Source organism: Rhopalosiphum maidis, chromosome 4, assembly GCF_003676215.2.
Source record: "Rhopalosiphum maidis isolate BTI-1 chromosome 4, ASM367621v3, whole genome shotgun sequence".
NCBI lineage: Eukaryota > Metazoa > Arthropoda > Insecta > Hemiptera > Aphididae > Rhopalosiphum > Rhopalosiphum maidis.
In genome coordinates this window covers 36,353,222-36,379,770 of record NC_040880.1, presented here as the reverse complement: position 1 = coordinate 36,379,770, position 26,549 = coordinate 36,353,222, and the positions used below count along the sequence as shown (strand labels likewise).

The 26,549-nt window shown below is 27.6% G+C and overlaps 3 protein-coding genes across 15 annotated transcripts; 1 reads left to right on the top strand and 2 right to left on the bottom strand.

Annotated features, from left to right (window-relative positions):
• Positions 1-2,858: 2,858 nt before the first annotated feature.
• On the bottom strand, positions 2,859-8,998 carry LOC113547746 (rab GTPase-activating protein 1-like). Of its 6 annotated transcripts, none has more exons than XM_026948214.1 (20): positions 8,859-8,998; positions 8,669-8,779; positions 8,357-8,575; positions 8,109-8,295; positions 7,757-7,937; positions 7,431-7,614; positions 6,959-7,135; positions 6,685-6,879; positions 6,344-6,619; positions 6,121-6,289; positions 5,701-5,945; positions 5,337-5,525; positions 5,121-5,246; positions 4,872-5,057; positions 4,628-4,802; positions 4,460-4,566; positions 4,307-4,390; positions 3,567-3,626; positions 3,298-3,492; positions 3,047-3,232 (listed from the first exon to the last, which is right to left on the bottom strand). In XM_026948214.1, the coding sequence occupies exons 3-20, from the start codon at positions 8,438-8,440 to the stop codon at positions 3,047-3,049; spliced, it is 3,006 nt and encodes a 1,001-aa protein (XP_026804015.1). In that variant the 5' UTR covers positions 8,441-8,575; positions 8,669-8,779; positions 8,859-8,998. The 6 variants fall into 6 exon arrangements, with proteins under 6 accessions (XP_026804018.1, XP_026804020.1, XP_026804019.1 ...); XM_026948216.1 differs by having other exon boundaries at positions 8,357-8,466; XM_026948217.1 differs by having other exon boundaries at positions 2,859-3,232; positions 8,669-8,866.
• LOC113547747 (DNA-(apurinic or apyrimidinic site) lyase) lies at positions 8,908-14,181 on the top strand. 5 transcript variants are annotated; one of them, XM_026948220.1, is made up of 7 exons: positions 8,908-9,022; positions 11,661-11,921; positions 11,997-12,123; positions 12,313-12,459; positions 12,522-12,665; positions 12,737-12,917; positions 13,922-14,181. In XM_026948220.1, exons 1-7 carry the CDS (start codon positions 9,020-9,022, stop codon positions 14,037-14,039), a joined length of 981 nt encoding a protein of 326 aa, XP_026804021.1. In that variant the 5' UTR covers positions 8,908-9,019; the 3' UTR covers positions 14,040-14,181. The 5 variants fall into 5 exon arrangements, with proteins under 5 accessions (XP_026804021.1, XP_026804022.1, XP_026804023.1 ...); XM_026948221.1 differs by lacking the exon at positions 8,908-9,022 and adding an exon at positions 9,030-9,255; XM_026948222.1 differs by lacking the exon at positions 8,908-9,022 and adding an exon at positions 9,030-9,265.
• A 7,918-nt stretch (positions 14,182-22,099) lies between these two features.
• On the bottom strand, positions 22,100-26,048 carry LOC113561125 (opsin, ultraviolet-sensitive-like). Of its 4 annotated transcripts, none has more exons than XM_026967356.1 (5): positions 25,766-26,048; positions 24,316-24,628; positions 23,931-24,244; positions 23,320-23,450; positions 22,100-23,242 (listed from the first exon to the last, which is right to left on the bottom strand). In XM_026967356.1, exons 3-5 carry the CDS (start codon positions 24,134-24,136, stop codon positions 22,311-22,313), a joined length of 1,269 nt encoding a protein of 422 aa, XP_026823157.1. In that variant the 5' UTR covers positions 24,137-24,244; positions 24,316-24,628; positions 25,766-26,048; the 3' UTR covers positions 22,100-22,310. The 4 variants fall into 4 exon arrangements, with proteins under 4 accessions (XP_026823157.1, XP_026823158.1, XP_026823155.1 ...); XM_026967357.1 differs by having other exon boundaries at positions 24,331-24,628; XM_026967354.1 differs by having other exon boundaries at positions 23,931-24,628; positions 25,766-25,829; positions 25,914-26,048.
• Positions 26,049-26,549: the final 501 nt, after the last annotated feature.

Here is a 26,549-nt window from a genome sequence, read left to right as displayed (position 1 = left end):
TCATGTGGGCGGACCATGCCTGACGTAAACAAGGATCTCTAGTTAGGTAGATATTAGAGGAAGAACCTATAGGTAAAAGGCCTTTAGGAAGACCCAGATTGAGGTGGGAAGACATGTGTAACAAAGAACTTAAAAATGTTAGAATCAGGAGTCAGATGGAGGTAAGCTGCAGAGATAGAGACAGATGGCAAGATTTGTATTTAGCGGTATGGTCTTAAAGGCCGAAACCAAGAAAGAAGAAGAAGATCGTCATTCGATAACCACCCGTACTCGGGTACAAACAGTACAGTGAGATTTATAATAATTAAGTATTACGTACCTTAGCTGCTAAAACTATGGTATATACAAAAGACTGGCGTACCACGCAGAAAGCTTGTTACTTAATCACAACAACAATACGGCTGAACTATACAATTCAATATTGACTAAATTTATAGGAGGAAAACGCGTAAACTTTTCATTAAAAGGTTCATATCAGATATCAACTTAGGTGTAATGCTGCAGTTATGGCTTAAAATGCGGGATCTAATCGATTATCATTATTTAATAAGCACGTTCAAGGCGCACCCAAGGGGATGGCTAACGGGCTTTAGACACCTCCCCCCCTCAAACATTTTGATAATTTGATTAGGTATATTGACTTTAAATTATTATATAAACAAATTATCAACTAACGAAATTGAAACATTAGGAATAACATAATGTTATATATTTATACCTGTTATTCCGGTTCCCGAGAGATCTGTCCCCCCCAAAAAAAAATATCCTGGGTGCGCCCCTGAGCACGTTACAAATAAAATCCCTGGGAAATATAAAAAAATGTTTATAAAAAAACATCAAAAAACGGTAGACTGCCCGTAAAATACGACGTTAACTTTTTTCTATGAAACCAAAAAATAAATCTAAAATTTCTTACGTTGGACCCGACGAGAACTATTGGAACGTCTCTAATAGTTTAACACACTTAACAACAGAAGAAAAAGAAAAATTAAAAAATTATTGTTATTGTTTGTTATGATTTGTGGTCAAAAATAAACACAGCAAAATAATATAGTTAGATACTGTTTTTATTTTATGTAAGTTAATTTTTCATTTATTTATCATATTTTATGATGCGGGTACGACGCAACTATATTATGAATGAATATTTATAGTAGTTAATAGTTATATAGAAAAATAATAGCATAATTTTTTCAGACGAATTCTCATACGGCATTGTTTATTTTGATTATTATCGTAAATCTAGGAATTCAAATTTCGTCGCGAAAAATGCAATAATGGATCGATCACACACACTAATATGTTCATTTACTTCTCACACATTGACATAGCCAAAATGTACACGTAATATGAAATGCTTAAACACTAATCCTTAAAATATGGTATACTTCAGCCCCCATAAAGTATTATTTGTGATTCTACATGGGCGATAACAATAAAATATAATTAATAGACATATAGTATATCGAACAATTTACAACAACGCAATTAATATTATACTCGGTTGACTGTATACAATAGTTACAGCTACTCACCGAGGCAGACGCGTCTGGGAATAAGGATCGAAAAGGGTGGCGGCAGCTCGTCGTATCTACCTAATTAATTTTCTTTGGAAAAAGAGCCACGATGTAGCGAAGCCATCTCTGCAGAAAACCGTATGGAAAACTGGCCCCCAGAGGCCAATGAAAAAACCTCCCACGCTATGACTCGGCTAAAAAATTAAAAACCGTATAAAATACATACCTACATATATAATATATACACAATGTTGGGCAGGCAGCGACGACGACGGTTTTATGATTAACAAGAGACGCGAAGCGGCGGAAGATTCTCCTCAGCGTGCGATCCGTAGTCGGTATCGTAATGAAAACACGCTGCGTATAGTTGTTGTTGGTGATTATACGTATATATATATGTATATTATACACTCTTAAATCGTAACACTTTTTTTCGCCGCTCAACCCCTTGCGAGTAATTCCCGATTTTTACGGCATATTCTATTCTGTTTTTTTTTCTTCTCTTCGCCCAGCTCAGTTCCGTATAAGTAGAATCACCCTCCAACCCCTCATATCACCTCTGTAACGAACGTAACACAGAATGATCCAGCTTAAATGGCAACACTAGACTATTATAAGTTAAAAAATATAACATTTTTCAGGAAAATAATTTATTAAATAAATAAATATCACTATTTAAGTATTCTTTACGTTATTTCCCAATGTTGTTATGTGTAGTCTTATTCATTATTGAATAATAATTCATAAAAGTAAAAAACGCTAAATGCCATTTTTAAGTGTTGGATCACATTATAAGCATAAAATATTAAAATGATTCCTTGTTGTTTAATATGTATAATATACTGGTGAGCGCTACTGTGAGCCTCATTATCTGACAACGACTGCATCAGTAATCAAGTATTGACACTGTTCTATGTGTTTTATTGCCATCCATCATAAATCACAATTCTTAAATTGTTTAAGATTACAATATTAAACATTTGCTGATTTGGTATTAGCTAATTAACCAACTTATAAACTGAAAAGTAAAATTTTAGCTTTTTTTTTTTTAGAAAACAATTTAAACATTCATTTTATCAATGAAAAACAGTACATTTACTAAACCTATAAAAATTTAATTAAAAAAAACAAAAAAACATACAAATATTGCAAATAACTAATATTTCAAGAAATTTGATTTCGGAACATGAAAATTGTTCTTTAATCAAAAATTAATTACCACAAGAAAATAATATCTTTAGGATAACTAATAGTATAGTATTTACAAAAAGTTGTGTGGAATGATTAAAATATTTAAATAAAAATTAATATTAAAAATTAATCATTAATCTAACAGCCTACAACAAAATGTATAATTAAATTATACACTTATATAATATTAACTTATTTTAGTACAAAAGCTCATTTCTAATTATTGATTATTTAATTTAAGATTAGTTTTAGTATACTACAGTACATACTTTACTGTTTAATAATTATTATCATTAAGTATTTGTTCAATTGAGGGATATTGTTTAGGTGGTTATTCTTTATAGATCAAAAGACTGAGTATTAGGTGCAGAATCTCTTCTGCCAACAATCATACGTAGCTGATCATTTGTCTTATTGGTAGTTACCTCTTTGATTGATGTCAGTGTTTTCTGCAACCACGGAGGTAATGTGTTTTTGGATGCTTGCAGTTCCGAAAACTTTACACCCAATCTATGCCCCAAATCCTGTTAACATGGCAGCTTATCATATGTGATTTGTATTAACATATTGGAAAGAAACTGTTGCATACCTGATTTCTACACTCTGATTCTACTAAGGCTAATTTGGTTTGAGCAAGTTCAATTTCAAGCTCGGTAATTCGTTTTGAAAGTTTATTTTCTTCCATTACAGAATCTGAAGTGTCTCCACTTTGAGATAACACATCATTACTTAATAATGGTGTTTCAATAAATGATCTGCATCTAGCACATTCACCTAATGTATTCTATAACATAATATTATTATTTTTTCAAATACAAAATAAATAAAATTGTAAAGAAATGGTTGTCATGTACTAACTTTAAGTAATTTTATAACAGCCCTCATAGAAGCTTGTTCAGCATCTAATCTTTGACATATCTAGAAATTTTTAAAAAATTACTAATATTTATTTAAGTAGAAATAATAAAATATAAATTGAGGCCAACAGAATAATTTGTAATGACTTAAATGTCTAGATTAGTTTTTTTACCAAAACGTAGATATAATTTTTAAGTACCAACATTATATTATAATAAAAGCATAGAAAAAAACATAATACTTATCAATGATGTTAGTGAATCTATCTGCCTCAAGAAGATGTTACACCTGCATGTGTTGCTTTCATCTAACAAATGTAAAACATAGCAGAAACTGTTTTGAGCGGGAAAGAACCGAGATAGTCATAACTAAGAAGCGAAATTTTCATTATATAAAAAGGAGAACTTTGGCTGTGAAATATGGTTTTTAATTTATTGATATCAGAACTACAAAAAATGTTATTTAAATTTGAAAAATACAAAAATAATGGATTTTGAAATAATAAAAACTTTTTTTGTATAAGTGATATCAAAAAAATAAGAATATTTTACAGATAATGTTCTCAACTATATTATATATCAATTTAGAGTCTAAACGAACACTACAGCCTGAGTGGTTCTTTCTACCTCGCACAAAACAGTTTTTTCTTGTTTTACGTTTCTAAAACAGAGACAACACATGGAGGTGTAGTGTCTTCTTAATTATTAAATATTATTGGAATATATTTTATAGTTATTTACTTGTTTATATTCTTTAATAATTGTTTGATCTCTGTTAATTTCTGTATCAGCTTTTGTAATTTCTTTTTTTAATATATTTTTCACCTTAAATCAACAAAATAATAATCACATCCTTTTATGTTTAAAAATATAATTCAAAAAGTAATGTTTTACCCTAGTAAGTTCTTCTTCGAGGCGATTTTTTTCTTCTTCGGTCTGCTTTAATGCCATTTTTACTTGATCTAATTCACTAGTAAAATTTTCAGCACTCTCTTGAGCTTCTATATACAAATTAATTATTAAAACAGTTAATAAATTCTAATTGTTAGTAACATATTTTACCTTTCAAAGCCAAAAACTGTTGTTCATATTTTTTTATTTTTTTCAATTTTATAGCGCACGCATTCTTTATTAAATACCTGGCAACTTCTTCATTACGTACTTTTTTTGGCATTGTCACTCTAAAATATTTGAGAATATTTTCAAAATCTAATTGTAGTAAGTCTTTTTTGCAAAACTAAAAATGATTAATAGTAATATAATACATTTCTGACAATATTTTTAGTTTAAACTGTTCATCACATACTTGTAATAAGGCAATAGCAACTTGGAATAATGTATCCAGCCCCTGGAGAAGTACTACATCCATTATGCGAAATACAAAAAACAATGGAAATCTTGCTGTAAAAAGTGTAAGAAACCATTGGGAGGCATACATATGAGCTTCAATTCCATTAGCATTGAAATGGTTGAAAAGATGAGGAATTTGTTCCTAATAAAAAATAAAAATTAATGTGAGAAAAATTTAAACTACACTAATAATAATAAAACTAACTTCCATGAGCTTATTCAGTTGATAAAGTTTTAAGTAAACTGTTTCAAAACCATCTTTGTAAAACTCTCGTAGACCGTAATCATACATTAATTTTAATAGAACACAGAAGGCTTGTTCTTCGGGCATCTAAGTTAAATTAAAAATTATAATATTAACTAATAAAATATAATTAACATATTTTATAATCTATATTAAAAACAAATGAAAATCTCTTACATGTAACAATAATGTAGCAGCTAAGAATGTTAGACCTTGACAATAACCGACTTCAGTGTCGTATACAGCATATGCTTTGGTTAGATGGAATAAATTATCTTGACCAATACCTCCAGCTTCTTTAAAAAAATTGTGTGCAGGAAATGTTCGATGGATATCACGTTGAATGGTTCCTCCGCATTCACAGTCCTGTGTATTTATGAATTTCAACAATAATAATAATATTAAATTAAATTTAAAAATTAAGAAAAATATAAAAAGTAAAATGTATAATGCAATTTCAAATCAGCATTTTTTTTTTTTTTATAGTTTAAGTTTAGCTTTAAAAATCAATATGAAGTTAAAACTGTTACTATATGATTACCTTGGTAATAAGTATTCTATATGTATCCATGAGTTTAGGGTCTAAATCAGCTTTGGCTAAACGTAACCATACTTCTCCACGTAAAGCTTCAGGTATACCTTCTTTTACAAGTACAGCTAATTGACGTGCAGGAGGAGATTTACATGTTGCCCATTTTAATAAAACATCTTTCCACGATTCTAATTCCACTTCATTACATTCTTTGGAAACATCTCCAGTACCGCTAACCAAAGGTTCATCATTATCTTTAAATAGAATAAAAATTTAAAATAAAATGCTTTAATTTATTATAAATGAATAACTATAATAAAATATATAATATACAGAATCAGTAAATAATAATATTAATGATTAATGCATTTTTTTTTTATAAATTAATTCATAAAAAAAAAATAGTAAAACAAACTAAAGTAAAATTACCAGACAAATCTTCATCTTTAGGAGAAGACAGTTCAATTGAGTTAATGCTCTGAGTTTTAATGAAATTAGCCAAATTATTTAATGTCATATTCAAACGACTTTTATCCATTTCACCAGAAGAATCAATATTTAAAAGTTTATAATCAATATCAGAATTTCCTGAATTAATCTAAAAATAAAATAGTAGTTTAAGAAAATCTTAAATTATTTTAAAATAACTTACTTGTTGCAAATTCAAGTAAAACTGATGAGTAACTTGTCTTCGACCAAATACCCAAAATCTTTCATTAGCAGCATATACTTTGATAGGAGTTTCTATAGATAATCGTACGGGTTCTTTAATATTTCGCATAACTAAATCTACTGCTACAGTAATATAGGAACATTGAGTTTCACTGTTTAAGGGTTCAAACACCTTATCTGAAGGATCCCAGTGACCAGTAATCAAATAAATGGTATTACATCCGTCAGAGTCTGATAAATCAGTTCCCATGGATACCTAATGTTTGGTTAATTAAAATTTATAAGCAATAATATTCCAGAAAAACAACTATAATAATTTACCATATCTAAAAGTTGCATATCACTTTGCTTTACATTACGACCAGGACATACAAGTACTCCAAAACATCGCTCCAAATGCAATATCCTTTGTTGAGTTCTGGATACTACTTGATTAATAGTTAAACAAACTTGTTTTTCAACATTTGCTCGAAGTTTAAGGAAATTTTTATCTCTTGGTACTGATATAAATCCTCCCTATACATATGTATAAAAATAACAGATTAACCATTGTTTTAAATATATTTATTTTTAACAACTATAGTAAGTATTTTACCTTTCCATCATCTTCTTTGACTTCTAAACTCACTTCAAAAATAAAAATCTCGGTTGAACCGTTTTTACTTTGCATATCTAAAGTTATATTAGAACTTAATTCTGGTGATGTAGAACTTGAAGTAAATTTCGATTCTTTTTGAAAGGCCTTCACAAAACAGTTGGATACACGGTTCACCTGTCACATAATATAAGCTTTATGATAACAAAACAAATTATTTAAACAACTGTTACACCAGATAAATGCATATTGTGTTTATGGCATCCAAGTTTCATATAAAATAAAAATATATCAAATGTAATTTAATGCTAAGGTGTAAAGAACTAATGCAAGTTGTTAAAAATAAAAGTAATTTAAAAAAAATAGTTTTATAACCTTATAATGTATCATTATGTTCTAAAAATTTTAACATTTAAGTCTCAATTAATCATTAATTTAATCAATTAAAAATAAACACACACAAAATACTTACAGCTTCTGGAATTGAGCAACGAAAAACATGACATTGAAATAGTGCATTTTCTTTAGTATTACCATGTGCCCAGCTGAATGCAAAACATGATGCTTCATTTGTTCCATTAACACCATTAGCATAAAACATAATTCTTTCAATCTCATAACGGGCTATTACTGTATTGCTTGTTCCATCAAATAAACTACATGAAAAATTAATTTGCTTTAAATAGGTACTTACAAAATATATGATTAATGAATCTATATTTGTACTTTTTTCTAAGTACTAATATTGCTTATGTATACTAAAACTATTATATATTATATTATATTTAAACTACATACATAACAGCTCCATCTGATGAAATTGGAATGGACACTGATATTTTCATATCTTGATCAACAACATGTTCTCCATTTAATATAGCCATAATCCTTAATATTTCGGTTTTTTCTTTAGGATATGTTATACTAGCTGAACCCAGATATGAAATTCCATCAAACATTGTACCTTTTTCAATTTGACCTAAATTATTATTTAGATAATACAAGTATTATGCCTTAAGCTTTATAAGCCATGATCAAAAATCAAAATGTATTATGTTTTTAAATCTAGATTCTCAAATAGTTTATGCAATATAAAATATAAATTCCTTATATACATAATACATACAAACATGATTTCAAATGTATTTACCTAGATCATCAGACACAGGATCTGATATTTTTGTCAATCCTATATTACTTTTGATATCTTTATCAGCCATGATTGTTTTTATAGATTGACGCTCATTCTCTTCATCCAATAACTCACCAAGACATTTTTGCATATGTTCTAAATCACCGTCACCACCAATGTTCAATTCAGGTTTACCGTCACATTTCTAAAAAAACACATACTTTTATTATTGAATCAATTAATAATATATAAGAAAATGATTTTACATTCAACGTATTTGATGGGATAATTTCGTAATCATCACTGGTGCTAATGGATTCACCGGAATCGACACTTGCTCGATCAGCCATCAGTCAACTATCCTACTCATTACTGACTACAAAATGTGAACAATTTCTTCAATTAGAATTTACATCAAGAGCAGTAAACGTATTGTAAAGAGAGGCTAGTCGGTCATATACATATATTGTTGAAGTTTAAGCCCACTATGAAATTGAAATTATTAAAGAGAGAATAATTAAAATGTTTATGTTTAAATAGGTACCTACAAAAGATTACAAATTGTAATTTACATTTACCTATAGTCATGGATTATGTTTGCCTTATCAACTATTTACAAATTACAAAAGCCATAGAAAGTCAATTGAATTTTTCCACAGTATGCATTATGAGGTAACGAAGAGAAATATCTAATAAATAAAGCATATAAATACTAAATAAGTATGTAGTATGTTAAGTAGGCTATTATTATTGGAGAGTGTATAGTACATTGCATTTAAGGCGTGTGATAACGACGAATACTTATCAAAATAAGGTAATTCTATAAACCCATGGCTCGGGCTGATCCGTCAACAACGAGATCGACCTGCTAGCAGTGTCAGCCGCTGGAGTTGGCATCCCACAACGGATTTTGAATTTATACCTGTCCTATGGTAATAAACTAAAGAATAATAGTATTATTATCTGAAATTTAAACGCGAACTGCGAAGATACCAAATTGGAAATCGCCAATAATTGGAGTGTCTTGTAGTTGTGTACAATAGTTATAGTTTATCAATCGTAAATTGTAAATTTTAATCAATTATTTTTCAACAACTCTCTCAAGTAGCCAGGCGCCAAACACGATTACTCGAGTAAAATTCCGAGTTATCGTAATTTGTAATTCGTAAGTATAGGTATTGCAAAACGCACCAAACTGCACGAATCACAAAATCATTATGTATTTTGTTGTTCATTACAATATTATTACTTGTTCCAGATCATTTATGTAAGCAGTTAGTATTATTCACATTTTACGTTATTTATAAAATACCGTAAAAGTCGTGTATATTTTCTGTTTGAAATTAAAATTTTATTATTTCATACTTTCATTTAATGTCTACTCAATCATAATAAGTACCTAAAACGAGGTTTTGGAAGTGAACATCAGAAGATGTCTCATTATTAACTCAGTATTTTTTCTATCACAGATCCACTTGCAACCTAGGTACTCAAAACACTTTTCAAAAATTTGTTTTTTATTTATATATTTTGAAGTTTTGTGTTTTATTATTAAATTTTAAATTTACATCTTATTGTTTTAAGAAAATTTTTAAATAAATTCATAAAACCTTTAAACTTCTTAAAATGTTATCCTTTATAATTTTTGTGATGTGTAGCATTACTCAAAAACAAAAAAAAAAAAAAATAATTATAAATTAGTTGGCATACATCTTCTCAATATGTATTTAGAGAGGTTTATTTTTATTTGATTCAATATTTGTTCACCATTAGTTGTTTACAGACTATTGTCACAATTGATACTATGCTTGTTACTTGATTATTTTTATTTATTTATCTATGCTTTTAAACTGTATATAAAGTATGTGATAATATTAAACAATTATATTATTTCTATTTAATAAATCATAAGTCAATAATAATATTAGATACTTAACCTAATGAAAATTAAGCACCTTTAAAATAAAATATAGATACCTAGTTCTAATTCTATTTCAGAATAAATTTGTTAAAAATTATTTAAGCAATATAACTTATTTTTACTATTTTTAATTTAATTTTAATTTTATAAGCACATAATTGATGCGTTAACTATACATAGTTATTTTTTCAAAAATGTATCTATTTCAATGTTGATGTTTCGAATAAAAAATAAATTGTACTTTATTAAAATACATTCATCAATAAATTGTGTATTATACAAATTTTATCGTTTGTATTTTGATGTTTATCAAATAATGTTGTTTACCAATACTCCCGACATTATTAATAAACCTTAATTTAGTCATAATTATTGCTATTTATCTATTTCCTACATAATTTTATTTATCTAATATCTACCTATCTTTTGAAATTCATAATCACAATTTACTCTTTGTGACAGATATACTTAATCAATAATTTCAGCATTTGTAGAAATTACATAACATTAGATTTAATAAATTAGTTACTACTTTGTATTATGTCGAATTATCTAATATAATAATGTATAATAATAAGATGGTATAAATTCCTAAAAATAAAATGTAGAAATTAATGTAAAAATAAAATCCAAACTCTAAAACTACCAAATTTCACTGTACATTTTAGTTTTGATGTCAAGTTATAAATAATATAATTTTTTTCTTGGTAATACAACAGTTTTAAATATGATATTTAATATTGGAAACAATATTTTAAATTATTATTACTATTCTATAATGTTGAAAATTGATTTATTAAATAATATGATACTTATATTATGAATAATTGGTATTTATTGATGTCTGTCTTACTGTTGTTTTTTTTTTTCGAGTCATAGTTTTAAAACATTATGTGTGATACAGTGTATTAGTTTTAGAAAAATTTTCAATGATGAAATATTGTATGAGTTTGATGTTTAAATTGATAAAACACTTGAATATACCGAGCAGTGGCGTGCACAGCTTTTTTGAAAGGGGGGGGGGTATTCATTTTTGACTTGTCATAAAACCTAAATTTTTTTTCATGTAGAAAATAAATCATTACAAAAAATTCCAAAGGGGGGATATGACACCCAAATCCCCCCCGTGAGCATGCGACTAATACCGAGAACAATTAATGTATATCTAAATAAAATATAAGTATTATATATTAAGTTTTTAATGAACATGTAGAAAAACACAAATTAGCTATTAAATGAAACAGCCTCTATATACATATTTGTATTGCCCGAAAATATTATTATTATAAATTTAGTATTTATAACTCAAAATAGTTAAGTGTAATTACTAGTTAGAAATTCAAGTGGAAGAGATGATATATGTATTATATAACAATTTTTAAATGCGTAGTATCATTTTTGAAAAATAATGAGTAATTTAACTTTATATTACATAAAATAAAACATATCAATAATACCTACTTGTACCTATTATAGCAAATAATTTTAAGTCTCTTAAAATATGAATAAAGAAGAATTGGTTTTATAATTGTTTATAAATACAACGGTTATCTTTGTTAATATATTTATAAATGCGTTTCAAAAGTTTTATTCAGCATCATTATTTATGTTAAAAAAAAAAAAATGTAAAATATTCTTTGTATTTTCAGATTTTAAAATTTTTATTTTATACAATGAGTGGTAAAACAAAACAAAAAAATATGGCTGACTATATCACAACAACCACAGATAACTCAAAAAAAAGAGCTCGAAACAATGATGGAGATGATTCAGAATCTAAAAAGCCTAAATCAGGACAAGTTGATTTGAATAAAATAAATTTTAATTGTGAAAAAAAAAATGCCAAAGGCCTTACTTGGAATCTAAAAATTGTTTCATGGAATGTTGCCGGACTTAGAGCATGGCTTAAAGTGATTAATTATATGGAGATAACGTAGCCATTGTTATACTTCAATGTTTTTGTTTATATTTATTTTATATTTTAGAAAGATGTTGTACAGTATCTTAAAAAGGAGAATCCTGATATAATTTGTCTACAAGAAATTAAATGCACTGAAAAACAAATGCCAGAAGAAGCAAAATTACCTGGATATAAAATTTATATTAATTCAGGTTAAAACTTAAAAAATTTTTAGTAAAGTATTTGATAACTGTTATTTTATCTTAAAATTAATTATATTTAATTTTCAAAAAATTAACATAGTAAAATTAATTTTAAACAGTTATTAGCTCAATACTTTATAACTTAAGTTCTAAGATACTTGACGATAAAACTGAAATATATAATAACTTTATTTATAGGTGACAAGGCTGGTTATTCAGGAGTAGCTTTATATTCTAAAAAGAAGCCTATTAGTGTGAGGATGGGAAAAGAAATAAAAGAATTGGACGATAATGAAGGTCGGGTTATTGAAGCAGAATATGAACAATTTTTCCTGGTTTCTACTTGTAATACTCCAAACCTTTTTATTTTTTTAATCATTTTAATTACTAACAATCAAATGTCTTAGATATTCCAAATGCAGGTGCAGGGTTAAAAACTTTACCAAAAAGAATGAAATGGGATGAGGAATTTCGTAAATACTTGAAAGAGTTAGATACTAAGAAACCAGTTGTGTTAACAGGAGATTTGAATGTTGCTCATGAAGAAATTGGTATTTTATTAATTTTTGTTTCAGTATTCATTTTGAACTACCTTCTACAAAATAAAATTTATTATTTTTAGATATTGCAAACCCAAAAACAAATACAAAAAGTGCAGGTTTTACTAAAGAAGAAAGAGACAATATGTCATTACTTCTTGAACAAGGATTTATTGATACATTTAGAACATTAAACCCTGAGAAAACTGGAGCCTACACTTTTTGGACATATTTTCATAACTCAAGAGCTAAAAATGTTGGATGGTAAGTAATACAACTTGTAAAATAAGTAGTTATTTTTATTTAAACTATCTTATGATTATTTTTGACAATAAATTAAGTGGTCTAATGTGGAAGGTAGCTTAAATGTTTTAAAAAGTAACTAGAAAATAAGTGTTTATAATAAGGTATCTAGTAACCTTATTTTAATTTCCTAATGGTATTGCTCATAAATAGATAACTGACAGTTTAAAATTTATATTTTTACAATTCTTATAAGAAAATTAGCAATATTAAATTGAATGCGATTTATCCCTTGAAATTGTTTTGAAAATTGACATTTTGTGAGTAACAAATAACAATGCTTTGTAAAAATCTGTATCTGGTACTTACTACTTAAATATAAATTACTTATTTTCAGTGCTGTAGGTATAAGAGAAGTGCACTGAGTCTGCCTCCTGAATTTTTTATTTTATTGGTCGTAGTATACAAAAATTATTATAAGTTATATCATTGATATACCTATTTATATAATTCAAAGTAAATCTATGATAATTTATTTTTAATTTTTATTTATAAATGCCAAACAGTAATGGCTATGACGCTGCTTATTATTATTATTAGGGTGGGTTGCATAAAAACTAGTCTGTATATTTTGTTACTGGCCCTGTAACTTATTCATTCTGTAAAATTATTATGACTGTAAAATATATGTGTGTTGCATAAAACAATTATTAAATTAATGTTAACTATGGTTACTGAATAAATTAAACTATATTTATTTGTTAAAACTAAATAATGATTAGTAATTACTAAAAAAAATTGTTATTATAATTTAACCAATCTGTAATAATTGTAGAACTAAAATTCAATCTGTAGTTTACAGATTAAGTAGTTGATGATTTACAGGGTTGTTAACACTATTGGGTGTTCAAGCAGCACCCGGTTAACGTACTAAAGGCTCTATAAGGACATTTATGCAACCTACTTAAGGTTAGGTGATTAGTTTAATATAAAATGCAATTTAATAAATAAACATTTTTTTTCAGGAGACTAGATTATTTTATTTCATCAAAAAGGTTCATGGATAATGTATGCGATAGTGATATACGAAGTGAAGTACTAGGTAGTGATCACTGTCCAATTGTATTTTACATTAATGTTTGATTATAAAAATATTTTTGAAATGTTGTAAGACTAATGAAATATAAATTGTACAAATTACTTTTGTAAGTGATTTAAAAATTGTCAGTTAACATACTATTAATTTTTAAATCAATCATTCAAATCATTGTATGTAACTAAACCTAAAATAAAACAAATTTAATAAATTAAAAATCTGAATTGCATTGCTTTGTTTCTCTTTGCTCTATCCTAAACGTATTTGCTTATGTCCATTGCTATTCCATTAAAAAAAAAAATCATACTGAAATATGTAATAGGACATATAATACAGATTAAAAATGTATTATCGATAAATAATATGATACAATCTTAAAATGTACCTACTTTAATGTAGTCAATAATAATTAATAACATATAATATATTTTTTGTACTGAAATTCTGTGGAAAATATTTATGCTTATATCACATTAAAACTTTTAATAATTAAACATTACAATACAATAGTCAGTTCACTTTTATTATATTCATGTATATTTTTGATATTTAGTAATATGTACTAATTTAACTATTAAAATTAAAATATATTATTACATACTACTGGTGTAATACAAATGTTCGAAAAAAAATTATTTTAATAACAGTATTATATGCTGTTTGAAATTTAAACATTACAACAAACGTATTTATAACAATATAGACTATAACTATATCAGTGATCTAGAATTATTAATATACCTAATAATAGTCCTCAAATTTGTTGTGGTTATGTCAATAGACATAAATTATTTAAAATAATAAGGACGTTATACCCGTATACAGTTGTCTCCGTCGTACGTAACATAGCTATAATTTACGCTCAGCCGGTCATATTTAGATCAGTCAGTTTAAATATTAGTGAATCGACACCTATTATCATTATGAAACTTGATAGTAAGAACATTATTTGTGTTTGTATGTTGGTTTTTTACAATTATTAAGATTTTAAGTGAGTTATGAGCATTTTTAATTTACGGTATGTTATATGCGCATAACTTGTTAAAAAAATTAAACTATACAAACAAGTAACCCGAGTATTTTACTTATATATTTAATATTTATTATTTTTGAATTAATAGTGTGACTTTGACACGTCTCATTTGTTTATTTCCCTATTTACCAAAAAATTGAGTTATTATGTTAGAATATTGATGCGATAAAACTTCTGAAAATGTATATGAATTCAACATGAAGTTTACTTGAGATCGGTCCGACACTTAGATCTTAAACTGCATTTTTTTATATTAAATTTTGTAGTAGTGTTTAGCAAATATTTTATTATATAAAATATAATTATTAAATAAAACTGAAAAAGTGGCCCGACCGATCCCAAGTTTACTTCACGCTGAATTCAAATTCATTTTCAGAAGTGTTATTGCATCAATACAACGATCAGACTGATTGAAGTTTTTGAATAGTAGCTGTTTCAAACGACTTTGCGTGTTCGTACGAGAGTCACTCTCCCTGATTTTTCTAACAATAGTCAATAAGTTACGCAGTCTCCGATAATGTAATGAACGGTTATTTCGATTATACACAAATAGGTGCATTGTTATTATAACATTTATAACCGATATAAACAATAACATTAATTATATTATTGTGTATAAATTGAATTTAACTAATGTAAAACATTATAAAATACAATGTTGTGTTCGACAGTCAACGTTATTTGTCAAAAATTCAACAATAACAATTAAAAAATAAAAATGTCTAGTAAAACTACTGTAAAACTTTCCTTTCTTTATTCCTCTCTTTATATATACGTACAAATTCATATCAATTCCATATTTATGTCATTCGGTATTTTCATTGTTTATTAAAACATTTTTATTAATTAAACAATTTATGGTTGATCAATCACTACTTATAATAAAATAAAAATATTTTGCAAACATATCGTGTGTATATGAATGCGTTATATAAATTATATAGTGTCGCGCAATTATAAGTGACCTATTGAGCGTCTGAGTCTAGTGAGTCCATACTTTTAATAAATGTTGAAGTATTTTTATCGAAAGTCATAATCATAAAGATTAAGCGTTAACCAAAAAAAAAAAAAAGATTAAGCCATCTATAAAAGATAGTCAAAAGCCGATGTAAAATCAAACCAGCCGCTGGTAAACCACATCCTATTATAGCGACCAGTAGACCGCATATTATATGACAGCCAGTTGCTTTATTATTTATTAGGTACCTACACGTTTTCAGACATTCAGTTATAACTAATTATGTTTTTTTTGTTATAATCATCGATGAAAAATAATGACAAAATGACGACAGAATTGAGTGTTTACACATTACACTAGTAAAACGATAACAAACTCGTTCAAGAACCGATTTATTCATAATTATGTTTATGTATTTTATATTTATGCATTCCTTTCTTTTAATATTTATTCGCACACGTATTGTTAAAATATCAAACATTAATAAAATAATACTATAATTATTAAATTTAACCTAAGCACTTAGCGCATGTTTTTTACTTTCACTTATTTACCTTATATGAATTTCAATAATTTACATTTTACACTTTCTGATACAGTGAAAACTATATAATGCGGACCCTGAATAAAAAGGAAAACTATTTAATACGGAATTTTTCTATTGTCCCGGCAAGTTCGTATAGTTTTAGGAACATGCCGGGAACATTCCGTTTTAGGAACATTCAGAGACTTAGAAAAGCTCAAATTAGTATACCGGTATTACCGTTAGCAGTTTGGGAATTTTCCTGTTTGTAAATTTTTTTTTGATGGGAGCCGTTTAGGAATTTACCTGTTCGTAAAACCATTTTCGACGGGAGCCGTTTTGGAATAAGCAAACAATGGACGGGAGCCGTTTGGGATGCGCTGTAAATTTTAAATAATATTTAATTAAATTAATTAATAAAAATAACTTGTAATGAACGATATAGTCAGAGGTCAGTATCGATTTTATTGCTCTAACAGATTATTTAACAAATTGATATATTATAGTAATATTCTATACTTTACCACGCCGCCAATCGGTTAAGTTAAAATCGTTATTTAAGTTTTCTACGATACGATATGTTATACAAAAAAAAATATTTATACATTTATGTAATTGCGTTAGCGTGTAAAATCTTAAAATAAAATTTCAAGTTTCAAAAACTCTAATAATGGCCAAAAAAAAAAAATGAAGAAAATGAGGTTAAAATTAAAAATTGTCAAAAAATGCAAAATAAATTTTCTTATTCTCATTCAAAAGTACACGTTACTGATTTGTGACCAGAATCGTACAGCAATCTGGAAAAAATAAAAGTGCATCGAAATCCCAGCCCTAATTATTACGGTATTATACTTAAAAGTCCGGTAAAAATTATATTAATATATATGTATTAATGAACATTAATTCGATTTACATTAATAATTAATGAAATAAGAATAACCATTTACAAATATTTGCTTTACCTAAATTATAATATTGTATTATTGTAATTACGGTTATACATTTTTTTTTTTAATTATTTAGATTTTTACACACCTCTTAATAAAACAAAATATTCAAAAAACATTACAATTATTACAAAATACGATTTTTTTATGAATTCTTCTAATCCCTTGTTGGTGTCACTATGAGCATTTCGCTCACACAATTGCCATTTTAAGAACCAGTAGAACCACTGGTTTAAATATTATTGGATTTTGATAATATTATATATATGCTTCCTTAAGTTATTTACGAAAATGATAATAGAAAAATATTAAAAGTTATAAATAAACTGACAAAGTTATCGAAGCCCAATGTTGCCGTATACGCAATAATACCGTGTAGTTAGCGTTGTACAGTCGCCCGTCACTGATCGCCTTACTGTATATTTTATAATTATACTGTTTGTATTTTCGGTTTATTTTCTTGTTATTTTATTATTATATTATTATACTGTAGCAGTCTAATATTGACATTTGTCAGTACCATGGTATATTTGTATGCTCATTGCTCACACGTGTATTTTTATAGGTGAGCGAAACACTAACACGACACTAACGGTGTCAAAATATTAGCGACACCAACGACATGTTAAATATCCTAAAAATACAATAATAATAATAAAATATATAGATAATTAATATATTTTACACTTATTTTTAATGTGAAATTGGAACTTGTGTTTCGTTTACTTATAATGACAAATCTGGTTGGAATTTACACAGTAATAAGTAATAACTAATAATACAATAAAAATTAAAAATATTAGGCACATACATAATGATATAAAAGTCCGCGAATAAAAGTTATTAAAAACACTATAATGATTTCACAGACACAGATGACAGATGGATACAGACTGAGCGTTTGCCAAAATAACCATTATTATCTAGAGAAATTCACTTTTAAAATTAAAGAAAGAGAAGTAAAGATAATGTGTGTAATAAATTAGTAATTTACGACTTTCGAATTAAAGTGATATTCTATAACATAATATAATATGGTTAGTCTTTAGACCTAAGCAAATATTATTAGGTGACTTAACTTAATAACTATTAATTAGGGACTTTTATTCCATCGGACTTTTTTACGCTGGACTTTTTTACTTGAAAATTCATGTATTTTTACTGCTCCAAAAGGCGATGACAGAAGGGAAAAACCATACATCATTATAAAATCAATACAATCGCATAACTCCACTCTAGCGTCATAGCAAGGGTATAGTGAAGTTTTCTTACGCTAGCGGGGCCCAGTAGCGCAACAAGCGGGGGTGTTGGGTAGTAATTACACTGGGGCACCACTGCTACCACTACCAGAGTTCATGCCATTTTGGGTGATCCACTTGATACATTTGCATTTTTTGTATATTATTATAATATATAAAACCAATACAAAAATAAGTACAAAATTGAAATATTTTAAATAAAACTTTAAGCTTTAATTTAATATTCCGAGCTACAGCTTTTAAAAAATCTTCAAGTTCTATTTAATTTTCCCAAAAACTAGTATAGTTATAATAATACTAATAATTAAGAAATAATAAAATTTGTGTATAAAAACCCCTTCATACGCAATTTTCATGTTTCCTTTATTAGATTTTAAATTTTCATTAAAAAAAAAATAAAATCTGTTTAATACTGTTTGACATACGTTGTCGTTTGCCTCCGTCTATCAACTCTATCACACACTCACACCTATACTGACCTACTGCTCTATACTATATTAATATTATACTAGACAAGAGATCACTGTATTTTAATTGATTATATCACGTTCTAACCGCCTATAAACTGTATATTATATATATATGTGTGTAAATCAACTGCCGATCCCGTGGTAGGTAAAAGCTAAAAACCAAAAATTATCGTTTTCATTAACTTTATCATCATTTTATTTACGGTTTTCCACAGCAACCTAATACCTAACGTATATGAAGTATAAACGATAAGTCTATAAATGTATTATATTAAGTAAATAGTAGATTTTATCATTTTATTTTAGGTTTTTTACACCAAACTAACATATTATACAGAGTGATTATAAGAGTGTATATCATAAAATACCATATAGAGTGATTATACAAGTTTTATTTAAAATATTCTAATTTGTACTTTTTTCCTTAAGACATTTTTTCCGGGACTTCCTCCCCCCCCCCGAGATTTTTTCCTACTATCCTAAAAAATAAACATAAAAAATCAAATTATACATGTAGCGCTAGGGTCTCTTAATGATAAAAAAAAAAAAAATGAAAATATTAATTAAAACAAAAGTTATTCCAAAAGGTAGTTCTATCTGTTACACCTATATATTTAAAACAGTTATCGGACATTTGCCTTAAGGCTATTGAAATTTTATTTAATCAAAATTTTTATTAAAACTTAAAATATAAAGACACGGTGATACAACCACAGATTATCACCACGGATAGGGCACCATGTAATTTTTTACACTAGGGCACCATAAGTTGTAGTTGCGCCACTGCTAGGGGCGCAAATTGTAAGATGGCACAAAATTCTGCTTTGAAAATAGTATTTTTTTTCTACATTCAAAATCACATTATTTTTCATTATACATTTTGAAAATATGTGTATAATTTTGTTCATTTACATATACGTGTGAATTTAATTATGAAATGATGTAAATAGTATAAGGCAAATCCCAAATTGTTCCATCGGTGTTCCATGAATTATTGTTATTAACGCGTACATTGCGTATATGTACATTTATGATTTATCATCTAATTGGTAAAAGGGTGCTTTTTTCTAATATTGTCAGCGCGCTAACGGGTCTTACACTCTTACTACGCTACTATTCCGTTGAATTGAAAAACTAAATGAAATTTGTTCATCCTAATCATATAAACTTTATTTTGCTATTCATATTATCTTGCATAGCAAAATCTATAATATTTTTTGTTATTTGATTATAAATTTTGTTTCTCTGTCGAATTGTAAAATAAATCTGTTGAAGTATGAATAATTAATAATATTATCTATTATCAATTACACCGGAAGTAAGATCACAGCTGCAGTACTTTCATTTATTAAAGTCTCGTAGCGCTGTTGCTCATTGGTTCTTGTGTAAGTTGTGTTGGATTATAAATTATTATTTAAATCTAGTGTTACTTTCGGTATAATTAAACACGAGGTTAAAAAATAGGTCAACAATTACACCCTCCCATCAAATCACTACGCGACTGGTTTTCTTAATAACCATGGGCAGTATATTATAATATATACCTATTATGTCATTGCTCAATTATTAAATAATTTTTTTACCACAACCACTTAAACGTGACGACGGTCGACTATTCTGTAGTCTGGGGTCGTGTAGTCATGATTTGTGCTATTTAATTTCCATACCTAGGACATTTTTATGTTTTTTTCTGATTTACTAATGATATATGGTTAGGATTTTATACATTTGTAGGTATATATTATGCAACTGTGCTAGTTAGGTTAAATTTAACCCGTAGTGTATGTTTGTATTATAGAATATAGATTTTACGGATTTAAATGCCTTTTAATATTATTTATTTTTAAATATTAGAATATTAAATGATAGATGATATAAAATGTTAATTACCTGTGATGTATTTAATGCCCTTACTGTACGTATGATCAAAGTTGTTTAAATAGAAACCCGGTTTGATAAAAATTCAAAATTTAAGAGACACGTTGAAGAATTTAAATCAAAGTTTTGTTTAGTTTTTATAGGTTGATAGGTTTTTGTATTTTATATATTATCTATTAACTGATATCTCTTAGACGCATGGTCAAAATTAATAAATCAACAAATACAGTAAATTGTTATAGTCATGAAATCGTTTTTGTTCTCGACTTCTCGTGACCAACATTTTCTACATTTTTGTTTTCTATATAATATATTAATATAGAATTCATAACAATTTAACACAAGTTCCAAAAAAAATAATCCTAAGAAGTGGAATAATCGTTTTCAAATACACGTTTTTTTACGTCGAAAATTTAATTTGTTTTGAAGTCCTTCTTATTGTATAACTAAATCGAATTATTAGTGAATTTGGAACAAAGCACGATTTATTTAATAGTAAAAATAAAACAAGATTAAGTGGTACATGGTTCCTAAACAATGGGGTAACAATTAAGGGTGAAAGATTATTTAAAATAGCGAAACTATAGTAATCGCAAAATCCAAAACAAAATAAATATAATTTACAATAAAATATTAAAAAGGCGAAATATATAGGTAAAAATTGAAAATATTTCGTGTACTGTGTACATAATAATTATTAGAGAATAGTTTATTAAGAATAATAATGAAGTATATATATACTATGTAGGTCTATAGACAGGTAAAAAATAATAAATATTAATATACTGGAAACATTTTTTGAAGGTGAAAATCCACAAAATAAATTTAAAGATTGAGCAAAGATAATTAAAATATTACTTTATAATATAATTACGACTCAAATTAATTTTCTTAAATGCATATAGGTAGTTTAGCTCTCAATATATTACTTAATTATACATGCATCTATCTAATAAAAAGTATTTATTATAATATAAGATTCTAATATTTAATTTTTAAAACATGATTAAAGTATGAAAATTAATAATTATGTGACTAGGTTAGGTAGTATCTTTCGTTATTATATATGTAAATAATTATGGTGTGTATTTGTATATGAAAATTATTTATTTTGCTTTGATTTTTGACTTTTTACTTAGCTATTATTGTTTTTGCTTTTTCTGCTTATACTTGCTAGTAGAATTTTTAATATTAAGTTCCTCGATGTCTTATTCATGCGGCGCGACCCTGAGAAATTTTTCTTATTTGTATCAGCTTGAAAGCATGTATTTGAAACTCTCTTGGTTGGTACTTCCAGGGAACTTGGTCACCGACTCATTGATTGATTCAGTCTTTTGACCGAAAGTGGACTCCCGACAATGCACGTTGTTGTCATAAGATTCGAGCACAAATATCGTTTTTTTTACTTCCTTGTATTCGGTTTTAAAACGGTTTTCGAAGGTAATATTACCGTTTTCGTTCAAATGCGACCCGACCCGTCCCTTTTTTATGCAATAATTTCGGACTAACTTTCTGGTATTGCTTTTTGTCAATAGCTTCATAAGTTCCTTTTTGAATCTTGGGTGCGTAATGGCGTAAAACCACGGATCCGTACAACTAGCCGCCTTGCAAAACAGTGCCGGAATCATGGAACCCAGCGGTGAAATGTATTCCTTTAGGTCGAATACACCTAACAGGGCCACCACGGCGTATGGCGTCCATGACACGAACCATAACATGAGAGCCCCGATCACCATGTATCCCAATCGTATATCCGTTTTTCTCTTCTCCTCTTGTTGGCCAACCCTGCTGGTGACTATTTCGGTGGTCATCCACACCGCCATTAGAATCCTTACGTAACAATACAGTATTAATGTGAACGGTATGCACCATGCTGCTATAAAGAATACTAGGATAAAATGTTTGTCTCTGTCGTCATTTGACAAATAGTCGAAGCTGCAACTCGTCAGGTATCCTTCCGACACATATCGACTGTACCCCAGATCCAGCACTGGTACAATAGAGAACGAAAATCCACAAATCCATATTATTCCTATCCATATCCTCGCTCTTTGTTTAGTGGTTTTCACAGTTGCTTTCAGAGGACGCACTATAACATAATAACGATCCAAAGATATGGCCGCCAACGTCATGATGGACACGGTTCCGGTCAAGCCACCGAGAAATCCGCATATCTGACATCCTAAATTGATATTAAAATAAAATATTATTAATATCGTTGTAAATGCTATATAATAATGTGCCAGATGTAATACCTACCCAATTTTCCTAGCGCAGGGCCCAGATAATAACTGTTGTAGATAAAAATCGAGGCTTTCGCTAACATAATAAAATCGCTAATGGCTAAATTAATTATTAGCATGTTTGCCGGCGTTTGTAAAGATTTACATCTGAAAAAAAAATTTGATAGCTACTTATTAAATCATAATTTAGATTTACCTAAAATCGTACCTAATATTTATATTTTTAGTGACTAAGATAAATATAAAAATCAATGAAATAATATAATTATATTAAACACCAAAATATAATTGAATTATTACATCTGTCTATTTTTTGTTACTTACCTCGTTAAAAATCAAAAATAGATTCATAAGACAGTTAGTGATAGTTCGCATTCGATTTTTGTCTATAATATATTGGAAAAATCAGAATAACTTTAAACAGTAAAATTATTAGGAAAAATGTGTACAAAAAGTGCATATATGTATAGGGAATAATAGATTTTGAAAAAAAAACAATGCACTTCTGTTAGAATTTGTGTCTCATGTAAATTAAAGTAGGTAAACGTAAATGTGACAAAATGTGACAACTATAATTAATAATATATTTACCCCACGCTTTAATATCAAAAATATATTGGTACTTACTTAAAGTACATGAAAATCACCAGAGAGTTTCCGGTGCAGCCAAACATCATAATGACTGTGTACAGAACTCCGAGAACATAATGTGACGTTGGATGAGGAGGCATAAATTTTAACCAATGGCTGTTGATTAGTTTAATGTAATCATCGGTGTAGATCCCGTGATCTTTCCACAAGTTAACAGGATATTTGGTTTTAAAGTCTGTCATGACTATAAACTTTGATTATATGATAGGATTTTGAGTAAAGCTGCTTATCCTTTTGGTCGAGTATTGACTAAACCGTTTTGGTGATATATGATACTTTGATGTATTTTTCTAAAAAAGGTTTGAAGTTATTGTAACATTGAGGATACTTATTCATAATGCTTTTGAACTGTAGCAGTAACCATAAAATATCAAACTTTAGGCGTGTCAAACACGACGACATCTTCTAATCATATAAAATATTGAGAGATTATAATGAAATCTTTGAATGAAAATTTGCTTATATTTTACACATTTTTACAAAGTTTTGCTGTGTTGAGGTATTTGAAGTTAGATGATCGGCTTAGTGAACATTCGGCTGAAGATGACAGGGTTCCAGCATCATTTAGATATTGTTAAATTTAAAAAGAAACTGAATAGAATTCCACGGTGAGAGGGGAGAATATTAAGTTTCGGTTTGCCACTTTATAATTCACATCGACACATGTTTAGATACTGAAAAAAATATATTTATATATAACGAGTATATCTATTTAAGTTTGACTTATAAATTATATATTAAACATTAATAGGTACCATGAGTGTCATACTTTATTCAAAATATCAGTAAGCACTTAATTTATAACTTACAATTATCTTATAGTATAATATTAAATTTATGCAGATTTATGCAGTTTAAACGATTTAATGATAATGAAGAAAATTAAGATTAAGTTATTATAACCATTTAAAGACAACAATAGTCAAAAATTATAGTTTAAATTGATTGAATCATCAATATTGAATGGGTTTGATAAAAAACATTTTAAATTTTAGAAGTTTTGATAATCGCATAACTCAATCTATAATGATAAAACTTTTATAATTAACCAATTCACCAGATTCTAAATATTATTTAATATACATAAATGCTCTACGCGATTATACATTCCTCCACAAAACAATAAAATCAGAACATTTTATTTCAAGTACCCGTGTATATTTCTGTTAACAATTTATTATTGAATCATTTATAGGCCAATCAACACAATAATAAAAAATTTCATAATTTTATGTGAAATAACATCTGTTCATTGGTATGACTCTAAGTTTATGTATGTGATGCGTGTTAAGAAAGTAGGAACATGAAATAAATATTCAAAATACCTCACCCTCTTGAAGCTGCATATATATTCTAATGATAATTTACTATATGGGTAAACTCACGCACACACGCAACTGTGTGAGATATATAATCTTTATTCTAGAAATTACTCAAATCAGGGAATAGTAATAATTATAAGATATGTTGGATTTTGGATAAAAAAAAAATAGTCTAAATGCGAGTACTTGAAAAACGTCTATTTTATATTTAAAGTAGTCGAATTATTTCAAATGTCATCCAGATTATTGTTAGACAATCAGTACACAACTCCAAAAAATCAAACATTAATTGAAAATGAAAAATAAAACTATTGTAATAACTGAACAAAAGAAAACAGAATAGACAGCGTCATATACGAGGGCTAAATATGGTAAGTATATAAATATTAAATTTTATTATTTTTTTACATATTTATGTCTGCAAGATCATAATAATAATAATAACTTAGCGTGCACAATAGGAATAAGAATCGTACGATGTATATCTACCTTTTTTCTGATGGTAAGAATTTTTGATTGCCTGACGTAGTCACGTATACCTATGTTAATATTTCTATAAAACAATTTATAGACACTAGCTAGTTGATAAAGCTTGAAATATTTTTTGATTTTACATTATATTATAATGTTATATTACCTCACGAGAGATGAAATGTCGGAACGAAATGACCCGTCAGTGCCACTGCACGCCACGGGTATAGAACATAGCGTTCTACTCCATCTTTGCGAGACTCGACAACTCTAAAGGGAAAACGTTAGATGGTGTCTAAAAGAGTGACACACATGAACATTATAAATGAGATGAAAAAAAAAAACAAACGGAAACACTTTTTAGAATGCACTTGTTTCGACGGCGAAAACACAAGAGAGAAAACAGCTAGAGAGAGGGTGAGTGAGAATTACTGCAGTAGTCGGGTGGAAGGAAAAACAGACCATATGCATTTAGAACATTATAGGGGAAAGGGAAATTATAGATTACAGACGGAGCCAGAGAGCCAGTACTTGATATTTTAAAGTATATGCTTATACTTGGAATTATAATAGTAATGATGATAATCTTAAATCTAATTATTATTATAAGAGCGGCAATGGTGGTTTTGATATGATGAAACTCGCACTAAATGTATATAATAATAATAATAATATTATGTGTTGATATTATACGGCATTGGCATTCAATACGGGTATAATACATAATTAGCTGACGTCGTTCGCAGTGGTCAAATAGATAACGAAATTAAACGTAACTATACCTCTTTAACTAGGTATACTG